The following is a 23,308-nucleotide window of genomic DNA, read 5'->3' as shown; positions in this document are numbered from 1 at the left end:
ATGGTACTGCATGAGAAAATGTTCTCAAATTGTTGAGAATAATATAAATGTTTTCTAACACCCTTAGGAAATATAAATTTACAGTGTATTAAATTCAGGGTTCTTGTATTAATTACTGGTACTCCAAAATCATGAACATGCATGGTTGTCTTTTCTATTAATAACAAATATATTTGCTTCTTTAAAATGCAACACTCAAAGGGGAAAAAAATTATTAGATAGAAGAAAATTTTCCATCTTATGAAAGTAAGAAACAATGAATTTGAGAAGACATTTTTACTCCTTTATTATAATACTGCGTCTTGTATACAACAGTATATATATGTACAAATTCACTCATGCTTTTCACATTAAACACAATATGCAATACAGTCACACAAGTAAATATCAATATGTAACAAGTTACGCTTAAAAATTATATTTCATTTAAATCAAAATCACACATCAACAATTAACAATATGAGTAATTTAAATATACATTAAATATCTTAAGAAATAAAATCATTTCTCAAGTTTACCGATTTAAAAATCAGAAAACCCAAGCTTTTAATGACGAAGAATAACAATTATGCCTATATATTTTAAGAAACAGCTTTACAATTGTCTTTTGTTAAATATTCACTAGAGATCTTTGCAATTGCTACATTTACATGTATATTTCTTATAACAGATTTTATTTCTAATATTTCATTCAATCCTTTCTACATCACCAGCTACTAAAAGAAACTTCATGTTAACAAACCTTTTTATACATCTGAAATATGTAGTATTTGGACCCATATGATAATGCATGCTAGTACATGTATATTGTAGAATGATTTTAAACCTGTATCAGCATACTTCACTCATAGCACTTGTCTGATGTTAAACATAATAATGCAATGAATTTTTGTATCAGCAAGATGATTGTACAAAAAAGTTAATATCCTTCCAATCAAAGCAAATGCTGCTGTAAACTAGCAGTTGATCTGAGCAAGGTTTTCAATGCATCTAGATACAGTGGAATGTTGCAGAAGCCTATCACAATATACAAATATCTCCTCTGTCCAACACCATGATATGTTCTTCCATGTGATATATTTGATGCATTTTCTTTTTGAAGAATTTTTGATGGATAATGTTGAGATAACTCTTCATGAATTTTATAAGGCAAAATATTTTACTGTGAAATGGGGAGACAATTTAGAACAGTGTATACAATCAATCAAAATCTGAATCCAGATAATGTTTAAATTTATATGACAATCTGGACATTGTTAAAAAATCCAATAGCATGATAAGCATTAAAATTTTTAAATACATATACTTTTATATGTTAGTAACTAGGGGAATATACTAGTTAAATGATGTTTCAATAAAAGTACAGTAAAAGGATGAAGCATCTCGTGAAAGAAAATTGACAATAAATTTATGCAGATCTCACATTACATAACAGAAAAGATCTTTCATAACATTAGATGTTTCTTTTTTCTCACAACCTGATGAAAGTTTTAAGATTTTTTTTCTTATTTGATTTTTTTTACAATTTGAGAATGCTGTCATAATAAGAACAATTTTGGCCTGTATTGTTAGTTCTTAATAGACATCTATGTAAGATTGAAAATATTAATTACATATGTAGTTAATCACATCTACTGTGGGATGGAGTTCACATCGTTATGGTTCTTGAGTTACATAATAAGTGAATATTTTTTTTCTTTCATAAATATCAATCTCCGAAGTTTTGGACCCGATTTTGATATACAAAAATATTGCACATATGATCAATATAAAAAAAAAGAATTCAACATTTTTCACTTAAATTAAAATTTACTTGATCCACACTGCTGTTCAATTCCTTGAAAGAAATACAAACTTCTATTTCACAGAAATACATGTGTTAACAGAGATGTCAAATTACAGCACTGCTGAAAACAAGAAATGGAAAGTTCTCCATTGTCCTCGGGTCTCCAGAATGTTTATTTTTTTTTTAAGAATGTTGGAGATTTCTGTCTCATTTTATAAGAATCCAAAGGATAAAATGCCCCTTCCTTTTTCCTCGTTATTTTTTCCCAAAGTTACCAAATGAACTAAATGCTGCATCAGTTCTTTGCTGAAACTGACTTTGTCCCATCATTTTACTTTGCATTCCCATAGATCCACTAGGCATATTTCCCATTCCTGTCTGCATCCCCATACTTCCTTGCATTCCAACAGACATTCCTGAAAATATAATAATTCATGTAAACTATATATCATTAAGATAATAAGCATCCCAAAGGGACTCGGTTTTAGTTAGGTGAAGGACATTGGGCAGAAAAGGATTGTTTTTCGAGAGGACCCTTTCACACAGAGATCTGATATGACCTTACCTCCGACCTAGAGACTTGGTTTTAAGTCACTACACACCTTTTACTCACAAACTACTCAATATGTGAAATATAAGCCAGATAAGGCTAGGGAGAAAATATGCTCCAGACAAAGATGTTACACAGAATCTGGTTCAGTGTACAAACATGCATGTGTGGATTTGGAGCAAGATGGGACTAAAACAAGAAAAAAATATATTCCAGACAAGTGATATCAGACATACAGACTGATCACTAAATGGCAACCACAGAGCAGGGCCCTAATGAATTTACAATCAGAGCCCAGACTTTAACAATAAATTGGAGCAGAAGTAACAACCAAACACATGAACTAAATCTTGTTTTCTGCTTTTTACACTGTACCAAATCAATATCTGTTCAGTCTATCTATGCCTGACCCAATACCACCTCCCTCTTTGCTTACCCATTTGTCCAACCATTGGTCTGGGCTGCCCCATCATTGGCTGTCCCATCATATTGCCCTGGTTAATGGACATGTTTTGCATTCCCTGTTGTAACCCTGCCATTCCTGGCTGGTTTCCCATCATTCCTAAAACAGCAACATACATTATTAATAATAATACATCTACGATAGCTACATGTACATGTATATATGCATAAGCAATTTACATCACACATAAATGTTACAACTGCAAACTTCATAGTTTTATATGTATCCATTTCTTAATCACAGTTTACACACCAAACACTGAAGTTTGATCTTTCAAAATGTGACAGAAATCAATTGAAATATTCAAAACAATTCTTTTTATTGAATATGTACATGTTACAAGATCTTAAAACATTGTGCAAATTCTGACCTAAAAAATACAAAGGATGTATTTTTCTTCTTTACCAAAGATATGGGGCTGAAATAAGTTTTTAACACACATCAACTAAATCACAGTTAAAGCAGGTTGTACCACTTCAGGCATCTCTTATCATTTAAAATGGCTATAATTGATACATCTTTAAACATGGTAATATCTCTTAGGTTCAATTAAACAACAACAACAAATTATCAATGCTATTCAACCTTAGCTCATAGGAGATTTTACTAGCTAGTTCAGTACTAAAACTTGTACATGTGTGTCATATGATAATACACCCAAATACCACAAAATAGAGTACATTGTATGCTGTTAAGCACATTCAAATGGGAAATAAAAACTTAAAAAATAAATAAGAGCAACTTATCCTATCAAAAGCCATAGCATTGACAGGTGTATAATCAAAAAAGAAAAACTGTTATCCAAAACCACTTCAACCAAAACACCATAAAAACAGTATCAATCTCTCTATTATTAAATCTTATAGAACTTGGAAAATGGTGAAAAGATAACTCTAATCAAAGGCTACCCATTTCAAAGTGAACTTAAAGAATTCAGAACATCAAAATACATGCACAGCAAGGTTAGACTGCTAATCAAATCAAGAATTTATACCATATTCAGTTGTGTACCCCAGCTGATACATTTCAGGGCTCCAAGTGTTATATGGAACTCCTTTAAACACATGCAAACCAACTGATTTTATTTGTTTACCATAATCAAAATATCAGTTAAATGTATTATTTTTAATTTCATAATCCCTTCCAGTTAGTAACATTTATTATATACATGTAGTTTCACTATCAAAAAATTTATTTTCTTCATTATTTACATGACAATGTTCGTTTGACCCCCCAAAAAATTCCTAAAATAAGAATTTTTCTTATCCAGTATTTGCAGCTGTAGTAAGTTATTCTATAATTGCCTATACACTGCATCATAACAATCTAAATATGTTTACTGACTTGCAGAGGGTGTATTACCTTGACTAGTTTGCTGTTGAAGTTGGTTCATGGACGGTTGTGCATGTTTCTGGTACTTATTTGGAGATGATAGCCCATCCAGGTCAATGTTAACTTTTCCTGAATCAGTCCAGGTGTTGGAAGTCTTCTGCTTGAATAAAAAACAAAAATGTTGTCATAACCTATTCTTCTACACCTTAGATGACTCAACTTTCTGAAAATGGTTTCAGATGTGTAGTGTGTGTGTGTACTATGTATGAAAATCACATATCATTAACTATGCACTCAAACAATTGCTGTAATATAAACCACATATCCATCACACAAGATGAGGCATGTATTCTCAACACTACCTTTATACATAAATAGCCAACAGACTCTACAGAGAATAAACACAGGATATGGAGTATAACATATATTCTTGCATACATGAACATGTAGGTAGATTTTAGGGCCTATATTCTCACTACCTTTATACATGTATAGCCAACAGATTCTACTGGGAATAAAACTAGGATAAGGTATATAACTTACATATTCTTGTATACATGAACATGTAGGTGTTTACAAAATACTACAGAAATTAAATATTGGCCACCACCAGAGTAGTCTTTAATGTGTATGCTATACATGTATATCTTGACGTATATATATGTGCAGATATGAAGTATATATACTGTATAAGTATAGTACTGTATGTATATGTATTTGAAATACCAGAACTCTTTTCAAAACTTGGATTCAAAAATTATAAATCTCAAAGTATGGACATTTTTATGATTAAAAAAAAAATGTTTTTATTTTTAAATTTGAATGTACATATCTTCACTTTACAGCCCTGCACTGTTAGATACTCCAAAGTCAACTATACTGTGTACCATTAAAATAACAGCTCTAAATGCAAGACTGATACATAAGTCTAGCTGTATTCAAAGCAGGATTACAGGCGTACAAGAAGAAGAATCTTGCTTCACATACAAGGAAAGATAAAATCAAAATTCTCAGCTCACTAAGAATTCATAACAAAATGTCATGGACTTTTTCTTAAATTTGAAATATCTGATCACCGATACCACAAAATCATTGGAATCTCTGGAGTCTGGATTAGTTTGTTGTACATGTATCTTCTCTGTGTTGTATGCCAATCCATTTTATAACAAGAGAAGTATAAATCTGAGTTACTGCAGATCACCAAATTTTCGTGAAACTTGTTTTTGCCAGATAGGTATATGGTACATATAAGTGGTACAAAACTTTCACAAATTCTGGTTATTGCTGTATATGAGCTACGCTAATAAAATTATATGCGAGAATGAAATTTTCAAGAGCAGATGGTCTCGTGTAATTAAGCAAAAATGAAGTTCACGCGAATAAGTAGTGATTTACAGTATATAAAATTAGTGTGACAAAAAAATTAAAACTTTTGAATGTAAACATATAAATGTACACATAATCAACATTTCTCTGCATTGGGGTTATTTTCTCAATACCAACGTGTTTAAATATACTGATCAAAACATATAGAATGATATAGTGAATATTTAGGGTACAGGATTTCCATCTCTCCCCTTCCACAATGCATGTGTTACTCCCACACTTAACCTTTCATTTACAATACTATAAAGAAGAAATCCGACTATTCGTTCCTTGTATGTGAAGCCTTACAGGTAAAGTCAATGACGTCCCCCAATTATAACATGAAGCCAAAGGGGAGGTGAAAAATGAACCAACCTTGGTCTCAGATGCGGACGCAGTAATGCTAGTTATTTCTGTTTCTTCTGCAACCTAAAGTCACATGTTGTTAGATTTCATGATACATGGGAATTAGGAAGAAAAGTATTGTTTTACTTTTTTCACCAAATTCGTAAATAAAAGAATATTGATAAATATAACATCAATGCTATAACCTTGATTCAAAATAATGATTAACTTTTTTAAAAAAGAGGACACAATATACAAGAAAAAAAATGGTGTTTTATAATTGTCCCAAAAATATCTATCCACATATATATTTAGCTGAAGCATGCAGGTTAAGAAAATAAACATTTTGTTAGTAAATGAATCTTCCTCTGTGTTTCAGGTTTCCGATGGGTTAGTTGGAACTAACACATGTTTTTTCTCTGTTTATAAATAAATTTGCAATTTGCACAATATATATATATATATTTTTAAAGCTGAGTGCGTTCATCCAATTAATACGGGGATTAGAGTGCTGCATATGAATTTAATGTGGGGAATGCAACCTGTATTAATATTACTACTAAAATTAATTTATAAGGTCTGATGAATAATGTTTGACTAATGTGCCTCTACTGCCCTTACATATGTATAATGCCCAACTTCCTAGTTCTTTTTCAAAAACAGCATGCTTGTTGTATTGAACTTTATTCAAGTTCTTCAAAACTGACCGACAATTTCAAAATAAGAACACTGTGCCATCACCAGTTTGTACAGTACACAGCTTCATAAGCCAAGGAATCTTCATGCACCTAAGCTTTCCTTCAGCTGATCCATATACTATTGCCAAAACTTTTACTGCATGCAAACTTCACTGTTTATACAGTGCATAAGAATATGGCAAACACATTTTTTTTTTACCCATTTACCTCCCTTTCTTGCTTCATTACAATCAACTTAATGGAGTGCCATATTCCTGACCCCCAAGCTTGACTTACCATTCCAGTGCTTTGCATGGGGAAGCTGGCTGCAAATCCCATGTTTTGTGGCATTCCTGGCTGCATCATCATAGGCTACAAATATTTAGTTTCATTTTAATGGTTTTCTTTTATTGATTTACAAGGTTAACCAAAGACAAAAATGAATTTCCTCATGACTGCATCATAAGTACCAGGTTGATGTAAAGTTTCACATTACAACTGAGGGCAGCTAATATATATATATATATATATATATATATATATATATATATATATATATATATATATATATATATATATATGTATATGTATATAAAACCTGAAGTGTTACAACAATTTCAGCCATTACACAGCAGTAAACTGACGCACAATTGATTTTTGTTCATTATATTCATATCAAACCTGCTGCTGTTGCATTGACATGGGTGTCATCATGCCTTGTGACATCATGTTCGAGGACATTCCCGTCATTTGACCTTGAGACTGTGGGGTCATACCCATCATCTGTGGGTTCATTCCCATCTGCCAATAAAAATGCAGTTTTAAAGACATCTTAAATTCACACATATCTTTATGCAAACTTAATTTCATTTGTGGGCAAACCAGTTTTATTCATAAATGAACATGTATAAGAAAACTCAAAAAATAAAACTTTTAATCATCTTTTCATCTGAAAATATTGTGGGTGTTGTGCATTTGAAAGTAGCCAGCTGGAACAACCAGAGTTTTGTTTTTTTTCATGTTTTTTTTTTTTTTTTTTATCTTTTTATCTAGTTAAAACTGGAAAACATCATAACTCAAGATTTTTTAGTTTTTTCAAAAAAACTGACCTGATTTGGCACACCAGTCATTCCCACATTCATGCTAACCCCCATCATGGGTGGATTCATTCCTGACATGGACATGTTGTTCATGGGCTGCATGTTGCCCATCATTGGATTGCCCATAGCTGTACCACTGGCAGGCATGGAGGCTGATGTTGAACTGTTCCCAAACACATCCAGTAAGTCGTTACTCGTTGATGCTGAATTTGAAGAGCTTGCTGCAGCTGAGTTGAATTGAGAGAAGTCAGCAAAACTGTCACTTCTAAATAAAGAAGAAAAATAATGTAATGTAATGTACATGTACCAGTATATCAAAACACCATACACAGAGCTGCCATCATCATCAAATGAAAAATCGTAAGGAGGGGGTCAAAGGGCCGCCAAACCCCTAGTATATTTTGTACATTTTGTTAACTTTTAGATTATTTAGATCACGTTAGCACAGCATTACAGTCAAGTGCTGTTAGAAGTATGCAGGTTTCGACATTCACGCTCGTCACCTCGTCATTTCCACCCCCGGATGATTTTTGACGACTTGATTTTCAGTCTGGCTCGCCCAAATGACCACCTGGGATGAGTTGGGAATATTCAATAATGATGTTTTATATTTTAAACACAGGCACTTGGGGTATGGAACCCCCCCCCCCTTTTCCATATTTTTTTCTTTTTAAATCTGGGGTGGAGTCACCTTTTACCTATTTTTATATTCTAATATGCACTATATGTTATCAATAATGTAACTCTTGTCTCTATATGCTGTTTTTAAATATACCGTTTTCGACTGATACATAAAAAGAGAGAAGGCTTGCAACTCTTTTCTCGTCGTCTGCCTCGATCACCTCGCTTCAACTTCACTTGATTATTTATTCTCGTAGAATAACAAAATTTATTACCTTCTCGTAGAATAACAACAAAAGTTTAACAAAAAATAAACTCGCCTTGATTTTTAATGGATATATTGCAGATCAATTGTAAATAAAGCGTTCTTTATTAAAGTCAACAATGTTCAGGCTTCGGTTTGTAATGCAACTTAAATACGACGTCATGTGACGTCAGAGTCTAGACGCACCAAATGTCACATGCAGTCTGACCATCGAGCCCGATCTAAATTAAACCTGAATAAATTTCTGCGCTCTCCCTAACGGTCGCACCGTCAACATATTAATCATCATTGTAACATTTAGCATTTCCCCCCACAACTTTGTGATGTTCGTTTTCTGCTGCTAGACAGCCATGTTGGGTGTCTACTGTAATATCACACCCGGTTAATTCAGTCCAGGGATATTTGACCCTATTTATTTTGGCCTTTATGGTAAGTGAAAATGAATGTTTTAGCCTAGAAACTTTATTATGTGTCAATATGTGAGATTGTACATTGATACATTAGCAAAAAAAAAAAAAAAAAAAAAATCCCGACCTACCAACCCTTGATTTTTTTGGGAATATTGCAGGAATCAAACATAATTTTTTTAAAGCCTAATTAACATTCTGATTCTGCTTATAATATTTGTTGCTTGTTTTCTTTGTTTGATAAAATACTGGAAGACATCTTTTGACATTCCAAAAATGTCTGGTTTACATTTTATAATACAAAAGCACAACTTCTGTTATCTTAACAAATTTTAAACAACTGCACATTTTTGTTTCATTTGTTCAGGTGACCTGAAATACATTCGGGCAACCTGCGATCAGTACCAGGGTTGCCCAAATGGCGAGACTAAATTTTGACGAGTGTCGAACCCTGAGTATGACTTATAATAATAAGGCAAAAGAAAGGCTGAAAGTAGTGCAACAATACACTAACCTCACGATATGATACGTATCACGGTATTCAGTTCACAATACAATAAATATCACGATACATGACATGGTTAAAGAGTCTTTCAAGTTTGTCATATTTTTTTTAAAACTTGACAGGGTTTTATCAAATGTTCATATTTTTGATAATAATTAAAATATCATTTTGTTAACTTGAACTACCAGTAGATTGATAGGTAGATCTTTGAGTTGTGACAATATTCTAAACCAGTGATGAACATTTACAGGGAACTACGGGGACCTTTCCTAATAATCTTCCTTTTAAATTGGAATGAAAAAGGAAGACATTCATTCTTTTATTCCTTTTATTTATGTAGAAAACCAGTTGTAATATTTCTCATGTTAACACGTTTCAGTCAACAAGACAGCGAATTTTCATTGAAATACACGCGTGATGAGATATGGTGTATTACCAAAGGTCTGTAAGATGCTGGAGATGAGTTTAACTGCCATTAATGCGTTATGTCGACCTCACGTTTTGCGCTGAAGCCATTTTGAAATTGTAAACAAGGAAACAAAACGGACGATTCGGATAATTTTGGACCAATTGAACCGAACAGCGGTATAAGTTTAAGGTATCATGAATTGAACCGTGGAAAAATATACCGTGATATACTATCAAACGGTATATAGTTGCACTCTTAGCTGAAAGTTACAAAAATTCTGATATTTCAAATTTTCTACAAAGGAAAATGGAAATTGGAAGAATAAATTTTTATAATTGTAAGGTGTACTTTACATGCTCAATATGCAAGTCTTACACCAAAATCTTAAGGGTTGGCAGCTCTGCATACATGTGTTCATAAAGAAAATTAAAACAGTACCGTAAAAGACAAATCTTAGAATATACATATACCAATATTCCAATAGATATACATGTTATTAAAAACCTGATGCTTCCTTCAAAAACATACCCAGCTGGTTTTGCAGTGTTAGGACCATTATCAAAACTTGCAAAGTCCCCAAAAGATTCTTTGTTTGGAGAAACTGTATCAGAAAGAAAACAAATTTTTGAGGAAAAATATCAAAGCATTGAAAATGTAACAATCATTTTTGCTGATCTCTCTCTCTCTCTCTCTCTATACACACCCATTTCCAGTCAAACCTCACCATCACAAACTTGATAGGACCAAGAGAAACTTCGAAATATCTTAGTATTCGAGATACCAAAGTTCAAATACACATAGAAAATGTAGTTGGGACTATATCACTGTTTGAGATAACAAAGTTCAACTATATATAAAGTCCACTACATGTAAGATCTTACCAGCTGTTGTACCAGCTCTTGGATTAAATTCACCATTTGCTGTCGCAGATTTAAAATCTGCAAAATCTGAGAAGCCGTCATCTCCAGTCTTTGTACTACCCATGTCTATCAAACTGGGACCAAAGTCTTCTTTGACACCGGTACTACTGGACTGTGACTAAATAGGTAACAAAAATACTCAATAAAATTGTAATATCTGACAGAAAATTATTTTATAAGAGAAAATACAAAGTTATATTTTTTGTTAAAAAACCTTTGTACTTAATTTTTTTCCTGCTACATTAAAATAAATGTACTTATTGCATCTTACACATTTCAAAAATATTTTAAATAAATGTTTGTTTTGTTCTTGCAAAATTTCATTGATGGAAGCAAAACTTAAATGACACATACATATATAGTATATTATACCCACATGGCCATAATTTTGCATTAACATGGATTTAATGACAAAATTGAAAATATTGTTAAATAACTTTCTCAAGTAAATTTTAATCAATTTTGACACATATATCATTATCATGCATTACACAAATATCTTGCTAAAAATACAACTTCATGAATAATTATAATTTTGATGTTTATAATGATGACCACAGGAAGACAGAATGCTAAAGCGCTATTCCACTTTACTGCAATCCAACACTGCTTTTCAGTGAAATAAAATAAAACCCTGCTTTTCCTCGACAAATCAAACTGCTCTTCTGAGATTATAGTTTTTGCTTTTCCAAGACGTATTTTAAAATGTACAATTCCAATCTTACTATAGCAACTCCCTTTGCATCAGCTGTAATTGTGGCTTTGCAAACTTTCCCTATACTGCATTGGTAAGAATTTAACAATAACATTGACTTTTCTCTATGTTTATCCATGTATATTATACAATGGTAACCACATTTGCCTCAGTATGAATAATTTCCATAACTTTTGAAATGTATTACAGTGTGAACTGTAAATATCATTTAAATTTTATTGCACCATGAGTTCAAACTCATTATAACTTACTAGAACCCTATAACGAAATACAGGAAAATACAGGTAAATAATGCCATATGTTTGATGCCAAGCTCTACAGGTGGCCATTGAAAAATTGCAGAAAAGAGGTATCATAAGGAAGAAGATAACACATACTGTAAAAGTACTTTTTTTCCGTGTGGTATTAATTTATGCTATGTACACGGTCACAAATTTTTCGCGCAAATTTGTCCCATTGTACTTCAAGGAAACCTAAGGAATATAGTGGCAATCTAAGAAATCTGAGTAATTTTCTACCTGCAGATGAAACAGAAATTGTCATTCCGCGGAATTACGACCCCGTGGAAAAAAGTAACTTTACAGTATCTTATATTTAAAACCAATCACGGAAAGCAGTGTAAAGTAGTCATGGAAAAGCAGACAGGGGCTGAAATAAAATCGAGGAAAAGCAGGACAATCTGCTTACAATAGTAGTGAATTATGGTGCAAATATCGTACAGGTAATATGTACAATGAATTAATTTGCAAGATTACCGTTGTATCTGATATTTCTTTGGCTAAATTAGAAGATGCCCCTAAATCTAATTTTTTCCCGACAGATCTTGTACGTCGATTCGTTGTTATTTTTTCAGTTCTGGTTGTATGTGTTCGTTCTACAGAGGTGAATTCTTCATCGTCATCTTTATAGGAATATTTGGAATTGGGCGCATCGTCAAAATCATCTATTTTGTTGTCTGGTTCATCACTGAAATATAAACAAAAGAATTCTTAAACACATTATATCAATATATTGTTTACTATCTTACCTCCATCTGTACTGCAGCATACATTTATATAAGAGAATGCAAACATTCATTCTACATGGAATATTCTCCTTTTTTATTTCAGTGTGATGAATTACAACAAACACTTCATTACATGCTATTAGTGAATAAATCAATGTACAAACCTACTACTTCTTAAAATCAATAAAATGACACAAAGACAATTCAACACATAGATGCAGTAACTAAAATTCTTTCTATAAACACTTTGGAAACTATTGTGAAGGTTTATTTCTAGTTTAAGCCATTTTAATGAAAGTGTGGCTTTTCCAAGATAAACATAAACACACACTATGTGATTTCATTTATCTGGCTATCAGTGGTCTCTACACAAAAAATATTACCTTTTTAATACATATTTTGTATTTTCAAAAATTACACATGTAACAGTTTATAGTTCTAAGGCATATTTTTTTCATTTTATAGACTACCAGTCAACAACTGTATTTGAAAAATAACAATATTGATCTTATATGAGTACCAGTACTTTAAAGTACCAAGATCAAAGTACTACACAGTAATTTGAAAAAAAAAATCATGCATGTGGTTAATATGTTAGTACATTTATTCTTTAAATTAAAACCATTTAAATGAAAAAAAATCTACTTCAATATTAATTTCAAAAGATTTTTAACCATAGTCCCAATATTATCTTCCTAACTGTTAAATATCAAATTTAAATGGGTCACTGATCTCAACTAAGTTAAATTTAAACATTCTGCATAATATAGTGAAAATTGCAGAGCTCTTTAACATGAAAATGAAAGTACATAACATGACACTAGAAGTTGTAAGTAATATTTTTACAACATAAAACATTACAAAAAATTCACATACCAATGATCTGTTAGGCTAGAAGAATAGATTAAGCATAATATAGTGTGATCATTCAGTATCGGGCATTAATGGGCAAGAGAAATGAAAGAAAATAGAATTTTAAATACAAACTGCTTTTTTTACTCATTATTCATCAAGTTTCTTTACACGCATTTCTAACAATATATATCACACCCATCTGTGCTCAGATTTTTAGATCCTAGGGAGTATGTCTTACAAAGCATGCTTAAATTAATAATTACCCCCCGTACTTTATCATCCCCTATTGAATATGTGAAGATCATAATCAGAATTTGTATATTTCATCTACTCAAGCAAACATAACAAGTTCTTGATGGTTAAAGGTACTATACAAATAATTGAGAGAACACATGCATATACTGCCATTGTTACAAGTACCTTACACACAATGCAGAGCATACAATTCATACCCTTTTTTAGAGACTACTAAAATCAGAGTAATTTGACATTCTAAGTACTATACCTTGTTGGCTTAGAGTACCTAAATTATGATGTACTTATTTATTTACAGTCTACCCATTAATTAGTATTTCAATGTCTGGTAAACAGAGTATCAACCTGTTAGCACCTAATTAACACAGAAATATTGTACTTCCTAATTTACGGAGAAATACTTTTATCATGATTTTTCACATAGTCCCTTACAATTACCACACAAGAGTAAAACCTACAAATACTGTCATGGGGAGTAAAATATTATCGTCAATAAGAAATTCTCTCCAAATCATCTTTTCAACAAGCAGTTCAACAGAGTCAGACAGAGTGCATATCAAGTGTTGGAAAACTGTACAGCAATTTTTAGATTATTTCTCAATAAAGATTTTAAATAAAAAGAGAGAAAGATTTGATTGCTTAATAATGAAAGTTCATCTTTAATTTTTACAATGCACTGGGTCTATGATCTAATAAAAACATTCTTATTAGAATTATTGATATATGTTTGTGTTACTGTCAGTGACATACAGTTGTATACCGAGACATAAGTGCAACTTTAAGTGAAGAATACCACTTCTTCTGCTTTTACTATTGTTGTGGCTCTTTTTGTGGTTATCCTGCATTTATTCATTCAATTTAAGTTTATTACCTTAAAACACCTAATTAGGTATTAGGGTTTTTTAAATAGTTTGTTTTCCTTCTATTTCTTTTTTTGTTTGTTTTTAATTTGTTGCTTTTTGTTTATTTATTATTCTTTTATTTTATCTAAATGCAAGGAGGGAGGACTATCAGTGTTACTTTGTGCAAAGGCTCAGTTTACAGGTGTAAAGTGTCAGTTCTTTACATGTCATTCCTTCATTTGTTATCAGTGATCTATATTCTCTTTCACAGAAGCAATAACAGTTGTAATATGCATGCAGTGTCCATAACAAGATCATACTGATACATTTACAAGTCCAATAAGTGGGGAAATTGGTGTCTTAATTCACTTAACTTGATGCATATCAAAAAATAATAAATGTATGATGTCTACAAAAATATTTTTGCACTTGGGGATTAGCAAAATCTATATACACTTGTACGTTATCTTTAAAACAAACACATAACTTAACTAATTCAATACCCTGTATCAGGTGTCACAATTATGATATCATGCAATAGACATTAACAACAGAACAGATTCAGCTTGCCTGCACCCACATTCTTTGAAATATCTCATAAGAAAAGTTTTCAATCTACATAAATTTCTGAGAAATACATGTAAATCTGACTGGGTGTATTTATATTTTTAGTTTTTAGTCAAATAAACATTGACAAATGTCCAAGATCATCATGATAAAATTAGAACTTATTGCTGGTGTTTTCATATTTTGACAACCAGAAAAGTTTGATCATCATCAATACAAAAATTAGATATTTTTAAACTCAAAAAACATGTCTTTTACTTATAAAGCAGAAAAAGTAAATATTAAATTAATGTGGTTTAGCAAAGAACAGAGAGGCAGTTGGTGCAGTTTTTCCCATGAAAAGCTACCTAAACATAAAAAGAAAGAAAGATGTGCAGACAAGCTGTAATGAAAAATGATGCTGAAACCACATATAAATATTTACAACTTGATGAGGTTCAACAAAATTTTTCATATTTACTCCAGAATGTTAATTGTTTGCTTTGGGCTTTCTGAATTTTCAGTTAGTACTTTTCTCACCTAAAATCAGTCAAACTGTTCTTTCTGCCGGGGGCACGGTTTGAGCTACAAAATTACAAGCTGGTGATTTTAGCAATACACATTAAAACAACACAACGGACCCCCACACCACTGAAATATGTTTCTGACCATGCCATTGTCAATAAATACACTTTCAAAGTAAGCAGGTACTGTTTAATTATTCACCTCAGCAATAATGGTGTATAATGGGGTTAATTTTAGTATGATCCTTCAAAAAGAGATAAATGATGAAGTATTAATAGATCACACTACTAGATGATGATAATGACTACCTCAGAATAAATGGTCAAATCCATAAAGATTTACTGAACATCACTGATATAGAATTCTGTCCTGGGCAACACAAAGTCAACAATACATGCATTATGCTTATACATGTATTTTTTTTTAGTTAGATACATTTTACCCAATTTCAGAGCATAAAACATATAGTAACCCATCATCTCAATTTTTAAATAAATCTCTAAAATTAGCCTGTTGCTGGTTACTGTGAAATTTCATTTATCTAGTATTTCCATCTTTGCAACATGATTTTTTACATATTCAATACATTTGATCATTTCAAAACTTTTCCCTTAACAATTTCTTTGAGTTTCCTTTGAGTAGCCCAATTTCAAGCGTTTCAAAAGCATGTTATTACAGGCTTATTGTTACTTAATTCTCACCTGTAGTCAACAATATCTTCTGGACCCCTTCGACCTTGAACTTTGTTCCAAAGACCTTTGACCTTGTCAACTGCTTCTGTTGCTATTGACTTGTTGCCGGAATCCCAATCATCAATTTCATCTAGTTTATATTTAGATCTGCTCCCTGATGATACAGGATCCTCATCATACCTGTCACCTAAGAAAAAAAATTCATGTAACCTATCAAAGATATATATAATAAGCCATTTTATATATTTTCACTAACAAGGCAACACATTACTTTATTCTGATTACTAGAGACAGTAAATGCTACAAAAACTTTTTTAAACTGTTATTCTTTATAAAATCTAATTTTCATGCATTTTCTCTGGAAAATATTGCATGAACTTTTTTTAGATTAAAAAAAAAAAAAAAGACTCCTACTGTATCTGCTGCCTGATGAATAACTATCACCAGACATTCCTATGTACTTGTCTCGATTCTTCTTAGCCTTTTTACGCTCTTCTCGTAATCGTTCATCATCCTGAATAAATTCTACGAGTTCCCTGGCTTTCTGCCTTACTGTAATTGCAACAAAATTATCATTCAGGCAAGTCCTTCATACTTTGCTTACACTCATTGAATTTTAGTTCACTATTTGATATACATGTAAATAAATTTCTCTTTTAATTTATAATCATCTTAACTTTTTCATCTCTTGATATTCTGTGGACAACAAAACAACCATGTTTGTAGTCCAGTATTTGTAAATGACATTAAAATAATACCTTTATTGAGCAAGAGATTAATATTTCCCTGAGCTTATTATGCCCCCTGCTTGAAAAGCGGGATGGTATATAGTGATTGGGGTGTACATCCATTACAATTCTGCACATCCGTTAGAATTTGCTATTTACTCAATAGGGAAGTTGGGGGGGGGGGGGTGGGGGTGGGGTATCACATAGTTTCATACAGTGAGCTCGGTACTTATATCTTTAATTTCTATGCTAAAGTTTTTTTTCTTTCTATTTAATTTAAAAATCTCAATGAATATACAGATGGAGATTAAAACAATTTTAAGATAAATGCAACTTTGTTTCCTTGCATATGATCATGTTAAAAAACAAGAGGCCCATGGGCCTTGAATCGCTCTTCTGATAAACTGTACAACCTATCACTTCTATTTGAAGCCTCGAAGTATCCTGTATATTTAGATAAACCCTTGAAATTCCAATTCACACTCTGAGAACCCAAGATGATTCTAAGCCAATTAGTACCTGAGAGTTGGTCATGGTGACCTACTTATCATTTGTCATTCTCTGAGGACCCAAGATGCATCAACTAAGTTTGATGATTCTAAGCCAATTAATACCTAAAATATTTTTTAAAATTATAACCATAAAATTTTATAAGTAGGTCAAAGTGACCTACTTTTCAATTGTTTTACTCCAAGGACCCAAGATGCATCAACTGACAAAGTTTGATGATTCTAAGCCAATTAGTATCTGTAATATTTAATTAAAGCCATAAATTTTCAAAAGTAGGTCACCGTGACCTACTTTTCGTGACCTACTTTTCAGTTGCTGTACTCCGAGGACCAAAGATACATCGACTGACAAAGTTTGATGATTCTAGCCAATAAGTACCCAAAATATTTAATTACTGCCATAAATTTTCAAAAGTAGGTCACGGTGACCTACTTTTCAGTCAACCTACTCCGAGGACCAAAGATGCATCAACTGACAAATTTTGACGATTCTAAGCCAAATAATTCCTGAAAATATTAAATACAGCCATAAAATTTCAAAAGTAGGTCACCGTGACCTACTTTTCAGTTGTTGTACTCCGAGGACCCAAGACGCATCAACTGACAAAGTTTAATGATTCTAAGCCAATTAGTACCCAAAATATTTGATTAAAGCCATAAATTTTCACAAGTAGGTCACCGTGACCTACTTTTCAGTTGTTGTACTCCGAGGACCCATGACGCATAAAGTGACAAAGTTTTATGATTCTAAGCCAATTAGTACCCGAAATATTTAATTAACGCCATAAATTTTCAAAAGTAGGTCATTGTGACCTACTTTTTAGTCGACCTACTTTTTAGTCAACCTACTCTGAAGACCCAAGACGCATCAACTGACAAAGTTTGATGATTCTAAGCCAATTAGTACCTGAAATATTTAATTATAGTCATATAAATTGAAAAGTAGGTCACGGTGACCTACTTTTCTGTTGACCTTTTTTGAGGACCCAAGATGCATCAACTTACAAAGTTTTATGATCATAGGACTTAAAATGTCCAAATTATGCCTCTAAAACGCTTTGAAATCGAATGCCTGCAAAGTTCAAAAAGTAGGTCACTGTGACCTACTTTTTAATAAATATGTTTTATGGCCCCAAGATGCATCATCTTACAAGATTTAATGATTCTAAGCCTCCCCGTATTCGAATTAATGACCTTAATTGTTTTAAAAAAGATTAGCCATAAAATTCAAAAAGTAGGTCAAGGTGACCTACTTTTTAGTTGACGTACTTTGAGGACCCAAGATGCATCAACTGACAAAGTTTGATGATCATAGGCCTTAAATTGTTCAAAATATGCCTCTAAATCATTTTGAAAAAGAATGGCCGCAAAATTTAAAAAGTAGGTCACCGTGACCTACTTTTGAGTCAACATGATATGAGGTCCTTAGATGCACCAACTGACAAGATTTGATGATCCTAGTCCTTATAGTAAGCAAAATATCAACATTTTAATAAAATGTAATTTTTGGTCAACTTTGAAGTGACCTTGAGACCACGCCCTTTGCCCCAGGGTAAATCCCCGTGCAAATTTTAATCTACAACATATCCTCATCCTTTTGTGTAAGTTTGGTGATAATCTGCCCAGTGGTTCTAGAGAAGAAGATTTTTTAGCAACCAGTACTTTTGTTTCTATTTTCCTAATTATCTCCCCTTGTTAAAGGGTCACAACCCCAGTTTTAGTATAAAAGGGAGCCCTTGGGCCAAGGATAACCTGTGACAAATTTGACAATAATTGGCCAAGGGGTTCTTGAGTTATGGCCCATATTCTAAAAAGTTTACGCACACCGCACAAATGGCCATAGCATTAGCTCTTTGAGCCTTTGGCTCAGAAGAGCTAAATATGTAGACCTTACACTGTTGTGAAATTATCCCTTTTTAATGCATAATTTCTTCAAGCGTGTTAGCTATCATGGGTACTGTAACTATGCACATGTATCTATATAACTTTTCCTTGATACCAGACTTCTTGATGCCCTCATGTAGAGTAAAAATGGAAATATAAAACTTTTTTTTTAAACTGTTTTCAATATGTTTCAACATCAAGTACCCATATTCAACCCTTCTACTTAGTAAAACTAGTCTATGCCTGAAATTACTATGCTTGTTGCTGAATATGTAAATTAATTGGTGACATATATAATAAAATACCTGCATTTACTATTCTTACCAAAAAAAAAAAAAAAAAAATCAGCACAACAAGGCATACATGTTGCTCTCAGATACTCTACCGTTTAAACCTTGGTCTTTTCCCATTTCATCTGTGAATGTGTAACTTTCCAATCCACGCAGATCATACAGGTGCTCCCTACAACTCGTTACACACCTCTCAGATCCATTTCTGACCAGGTATGACAACAAAAGTAAGGACTGCAAAAACAATAAAACAAAGGTACAGCACAATTGGAACGTACATCTACATAACAAAAATGTCATAAAAGAAATACTTTTAAAGCTTGCTTTCATACCTTATACGTTCTCCTCCAGTTCTTTTTATTATCATGAAGCATGCGTTTCCACAACATACCCATCACCTCTGGGAAGTGCTCGTATGTAAATGTGTATCTGGCAATTTCTTGCATAATCTGACCATGTGGCCCCCATGCATCATCATTCGTGGCTTCTCGGACTTTTGTTTCCACCTCTGTATAATTCATCACCACATTGGTGCTAAATTGAGAAAAGAAACATTGCCAGAATTTTACTTCTGTATTCAAGTAAATATTGTTGTGCTTTTATTTGAACTGATAAGACATTAACATACAATCAAACAAAAATCTTTTATTAAAATAAAACTTGAGCAGTGTTTCATTGACTGTTTATCCCTCAAAAGAGATATATATAAAATGGCCATCATAGTGTTATGTTTTTCCATTAATCAATTATAATTGAAAATTAGTGGATTGTTGGTATATTCTAAGTGCTCAATTGAAAAAAAAAATATTTCAACTAACTGGTTCTTTATTTTTTATCATTGAGCCATATTTTTGAAGTGCAAGATTCCAGCTAAGGCCTATTTAATATCCAAAAAATGTGCTCGGTAATGGAGCATCACAATTTTCTACCAACATCAGGTATTCCACATGCATATTCCCATAACAATATGTTGAAGGCACGACCGTTGGGGCGAGCGCATAGTTCACTTGATTTTAAGATCCCCTACTTCAAACCGCACGAGACATTTGGAACGTACGTCTAGACTGTGACATCACATGACGTCGTTTGTTAGCTGCATTTCCATAAACGAAGTTTTAAAAATGCAAAAATTTTAACAAAGAACGTTTAATCTACTATCTGTATGCAATATCCGTTAAATTAAGATGAGTTTGTTTTTTTGTGAATTTTGAGTTGTTGTTACCGCATGAACGAAGTTAGCAGCAAGAACAACAAGCGATGCACTGTGGGTCCAGAATTACTGCGGAAAAAAATGCTATTGAATGAATGTGCAGTAGCCCGAATTTTCTCTTCGCCCAGGCGTTGTCGTTAGAGCTCGCAGTGACGAGCGGCACTTTGCGCCGCTTGCTGCGCTCGCTATAAATGTCTTACAAGTATTAAGTATTTTTCTGGGTAACTCTTTTTTTATACACTTCAAGGAGATAACTGTCAGGGATCAACTGTCTGATTGCCTGGGGCAGGTAAATTCTCAGTTCGGGCAAGTGAAACTGCTGATGTACTTGTCCAATCAGACAAGTGAATATTTCTATATTTCTGATAGATTTTTTTTATCTTAAATAGACTAGTTTATAAAAAAAACAATAAATTGAACATTTGATTTCTACCAGGAATATGACATTGTTTTTGCATTCAGAAATTCCTGGGTAGCGTTTCTAGATCATACCATATATTAAAAAATCAGGTTCATTATTCTGTTCTTCTTGTGTGGTTGTTGACAAAAATACATTTTTCATCTGAGAACTTTCTCTACATTCTTATTATGAAATAAGATATTACAAAATAGTTCATTTATTCACTCACAGAATATTAAGAACACCACTTATTCTCGGCGCACTATGTATTCTGTTCGAAACATGTTTTCCTTTGACTTGGCTTCAGTTGTCAGGGGGAAAAAATCAAAATTCACAAAAAAATCGTACAGAAAATAATTTTCAAAGAAATGAATTTTATTTTAAAGGAAATATTGCTGCATGGCATGTGAGTTTACAAGTATTTAAAATATAGCATCATCTGCACATCAAAATTTTTTCTGGCACTTAACTTGCCAAATATAAAGTAATATATCACTTTATTTACAATAATAAATTAAGTTACTGGTTTTCTCTTCTTTCAAACAAGTTCTAAATTTTGGGCATCCAAGTTTTGCATTCAGACAAGTCACAGTTTGAGTTCACTTGCCCGAATTCAGGCAGGTGAACTCAAACTGTATTTATGTATTTTATGCCATATTGCAGCACTTCTTTTCTCTTAATATATAACTGGTACCAACAAAGGTACGATCCCCAATGCCAAAAAATTTTAATTTTCCCAAATTTTGAGACTTGATATTCCCAATTCAACTGCCAAGGAACAGAACTACAATGACAGAATTATTCTTTTTCATATGAAACATACAAGTCAGAATGTTTCACTTCCTCTTACTTTGAAAGTAATGATCTGTCATAATATGGCAGAACATGTTTTAGACATCCCAGTGTCTTGTACTTTTGAAATTATGAAGTCCTGAGGACAGGGGAAAAGGAAAAGGGAAAAAATGCTATAATATGAACCCCAAAATGTTCTTTTTTTTTTCAATGACATCTCGTTATGCTTATTGCGTTTCAAAAACTGAAGAGATTTGGTCAGAATGAGACAGCAGAGCAGTGGGAACAGAGGAGGCAAATAGTTCCAGCCCAACCAACTTCTTAAAACAAGTATATGATATCTTACACACAACTCTTCTTATCTCCAATTGCTATATGCCTTAAAACATATTGAAATTTGATATAGGCGATAGGCTTATAGATTTTGTTCAATATGGAAATGGTCTCGAGAAAATTCGAGCTATAATAAGTTTAATAAATGAAAGTGGATTATTTTAGCATATATTCATGTACTGTTCACAATCGAAATCTTTACAACAACATGATAAGATAAAAACGAAGTTTGTTGAGTTCTAACGTTAAGTTCACAAGTAACTCATGTTTATTTGTAATGTTTTGACAGATGACGCGATGCCGACACCCCCCATTACGTTTCCTTAAGATTCGATATATTTCGCACTTTACAAAACCCATAAAAACGACAAAAATAATTTAATATTTTTCAGTACCATAACTTATTTCATTTTAATTGGTAATGTCCGCATCAAATCAACAAGACAAATATCAACAAACATAAACCGGAAGACCACTACGTGTAAGAAATTTAAGGTCAAGGTAATAATTATTTTACCGTTAAAAAACCAACTTACACTTTATCTGTTATCTCCCTAATTTTCCACATCTTTCCTAGATGTCCAGATAATCTTCACTAATCCGGATTAACTATCCAGATACGCAGATGGTGTACGATTGTCCACCCCTTCTTAGAAATTCCGTCTGTCGAGCTATTGCAATGGCGCATATATCACGTGACACAAGAGTGGAGCGGATCGAAATGTTTACAATATTTTTTCAGTGAATTTCAATCCACTTGATTTCGTCGGTCACTATCTCTGAAAAGCACATAATTACGCTTTTTATGAACGATTCAACATTTATAAATACATTCACCCATGCATGTAGTTCCCCTCTCCCCACCCCCACCCCACCCTCCCTGCACACTTTTTTTTCCCCAAACGTAACCTTTTGCGGTTGAAAATTGTAATATTGAAAGGGCAGTTGCCCACCCACCACCTTTTTTGTTGCAGTATCATG

The 23,308-nt window shown here is 32.6% G+C and overlaps 1 protein-coding gene across 11 annotated transcripts; it reads right to left on the bottom strand.

The window, feature by feature from the left end:
* Positions 1-269: 269 nt before the first annotated feature.
* On the bottom strand, positions 270-23,028 carry LOC133181048 (clathrin interactor 1-like). 11 transcript variants are annotated; one of them, XM_061315580.1, is made up of 18 exons: positions 22,864-23,028; positions 19,925-20,126; positions 19,688-19,826; positions 16,596-16,733; positions 16,191-16,368; positions 15,505-15,549; positions 13,827-13,844; positions 12,216-12,426; positions 10,707-10,863; positions 10,354-10,426; positions 7,628-7,883; positions 7,200-7,319; positions 6,816-6,890; positions 5,872-5,925; positions 4,162-4,291; positions 3,794-3,853; positions 2,773-2,898; positions 270-2,202 (listed from the first exon to the last, which is right to left on the bottom strand). In XM_061315580.1, exons 1-18 carry the CDS (start codon positions 22,893-22,895, stop codon positions 2,042-2,044), a joined length of 2,175 nt encoding a protein of 724 aa, XP_061171564.1. In that variant the 5' UTR covers positions 22,896-23,028; the 3' UTR covers positions 270-2,041. The 11 variants fall into 11 exon arrangements, with proteins under 11 accessions (XP_061171564.1, XP_061171565.1, XP_061171566.1 ...); XM_061315581.1 differs by having other exon boundaries at positions 4,162-4,288; XM_061315582.1 differs by lacking the exon at positions 13,827-13,844 and adding an exon at positions 13,343-13,357.
* Positions 23,029-23,308: the final 280 nt, after the last annotated feature.

This window comes from Saccostrea echinata, unplaced genomic scaffold, assembly GCF_033153115.1.
Source record: "Saccostrea echinata isolate AGI-Se365-2 ecotype Australia unplaced genomic scaffold, CSIRO_AGI_Sech_v1 ptg000008l, whole genome shotgun sequence".
In the NCBI taxonomy this organism is placed as follows: Eukaryota; Metazoa; Mollusca; class Bivalvia; order Ostreida; family Ostreidae; genus Saccostrea; species Saccostrea echinata.
This window is presented reverse-complemented; position numbering and strand designations above follow the sequence as displayed.

Bases quoted from the DNA above. Each gene is read 5' to 3' on its own strand.
- LOC133181048 (XM_061315580.1), bottom strand. From the start codon at position 22,895: ATGTGGAAAATTAGGGAGATAACAGATAAAGT. The intron at 16,734-19,687 runs GTAGAGTATCTG...TTGCAATTACAG, and splicing joins AAAAGACCAAGGTTTAAACG to TAAGGCAGAAAGCCAGGGAA. The intron at 7,320-7,627 runs GTCAGTTTTTTT...TTTTATTGGCAG, and splicing joins TGACTGGTGTGCCAAATCAG to ATGGGAATGAACCCACAGAT.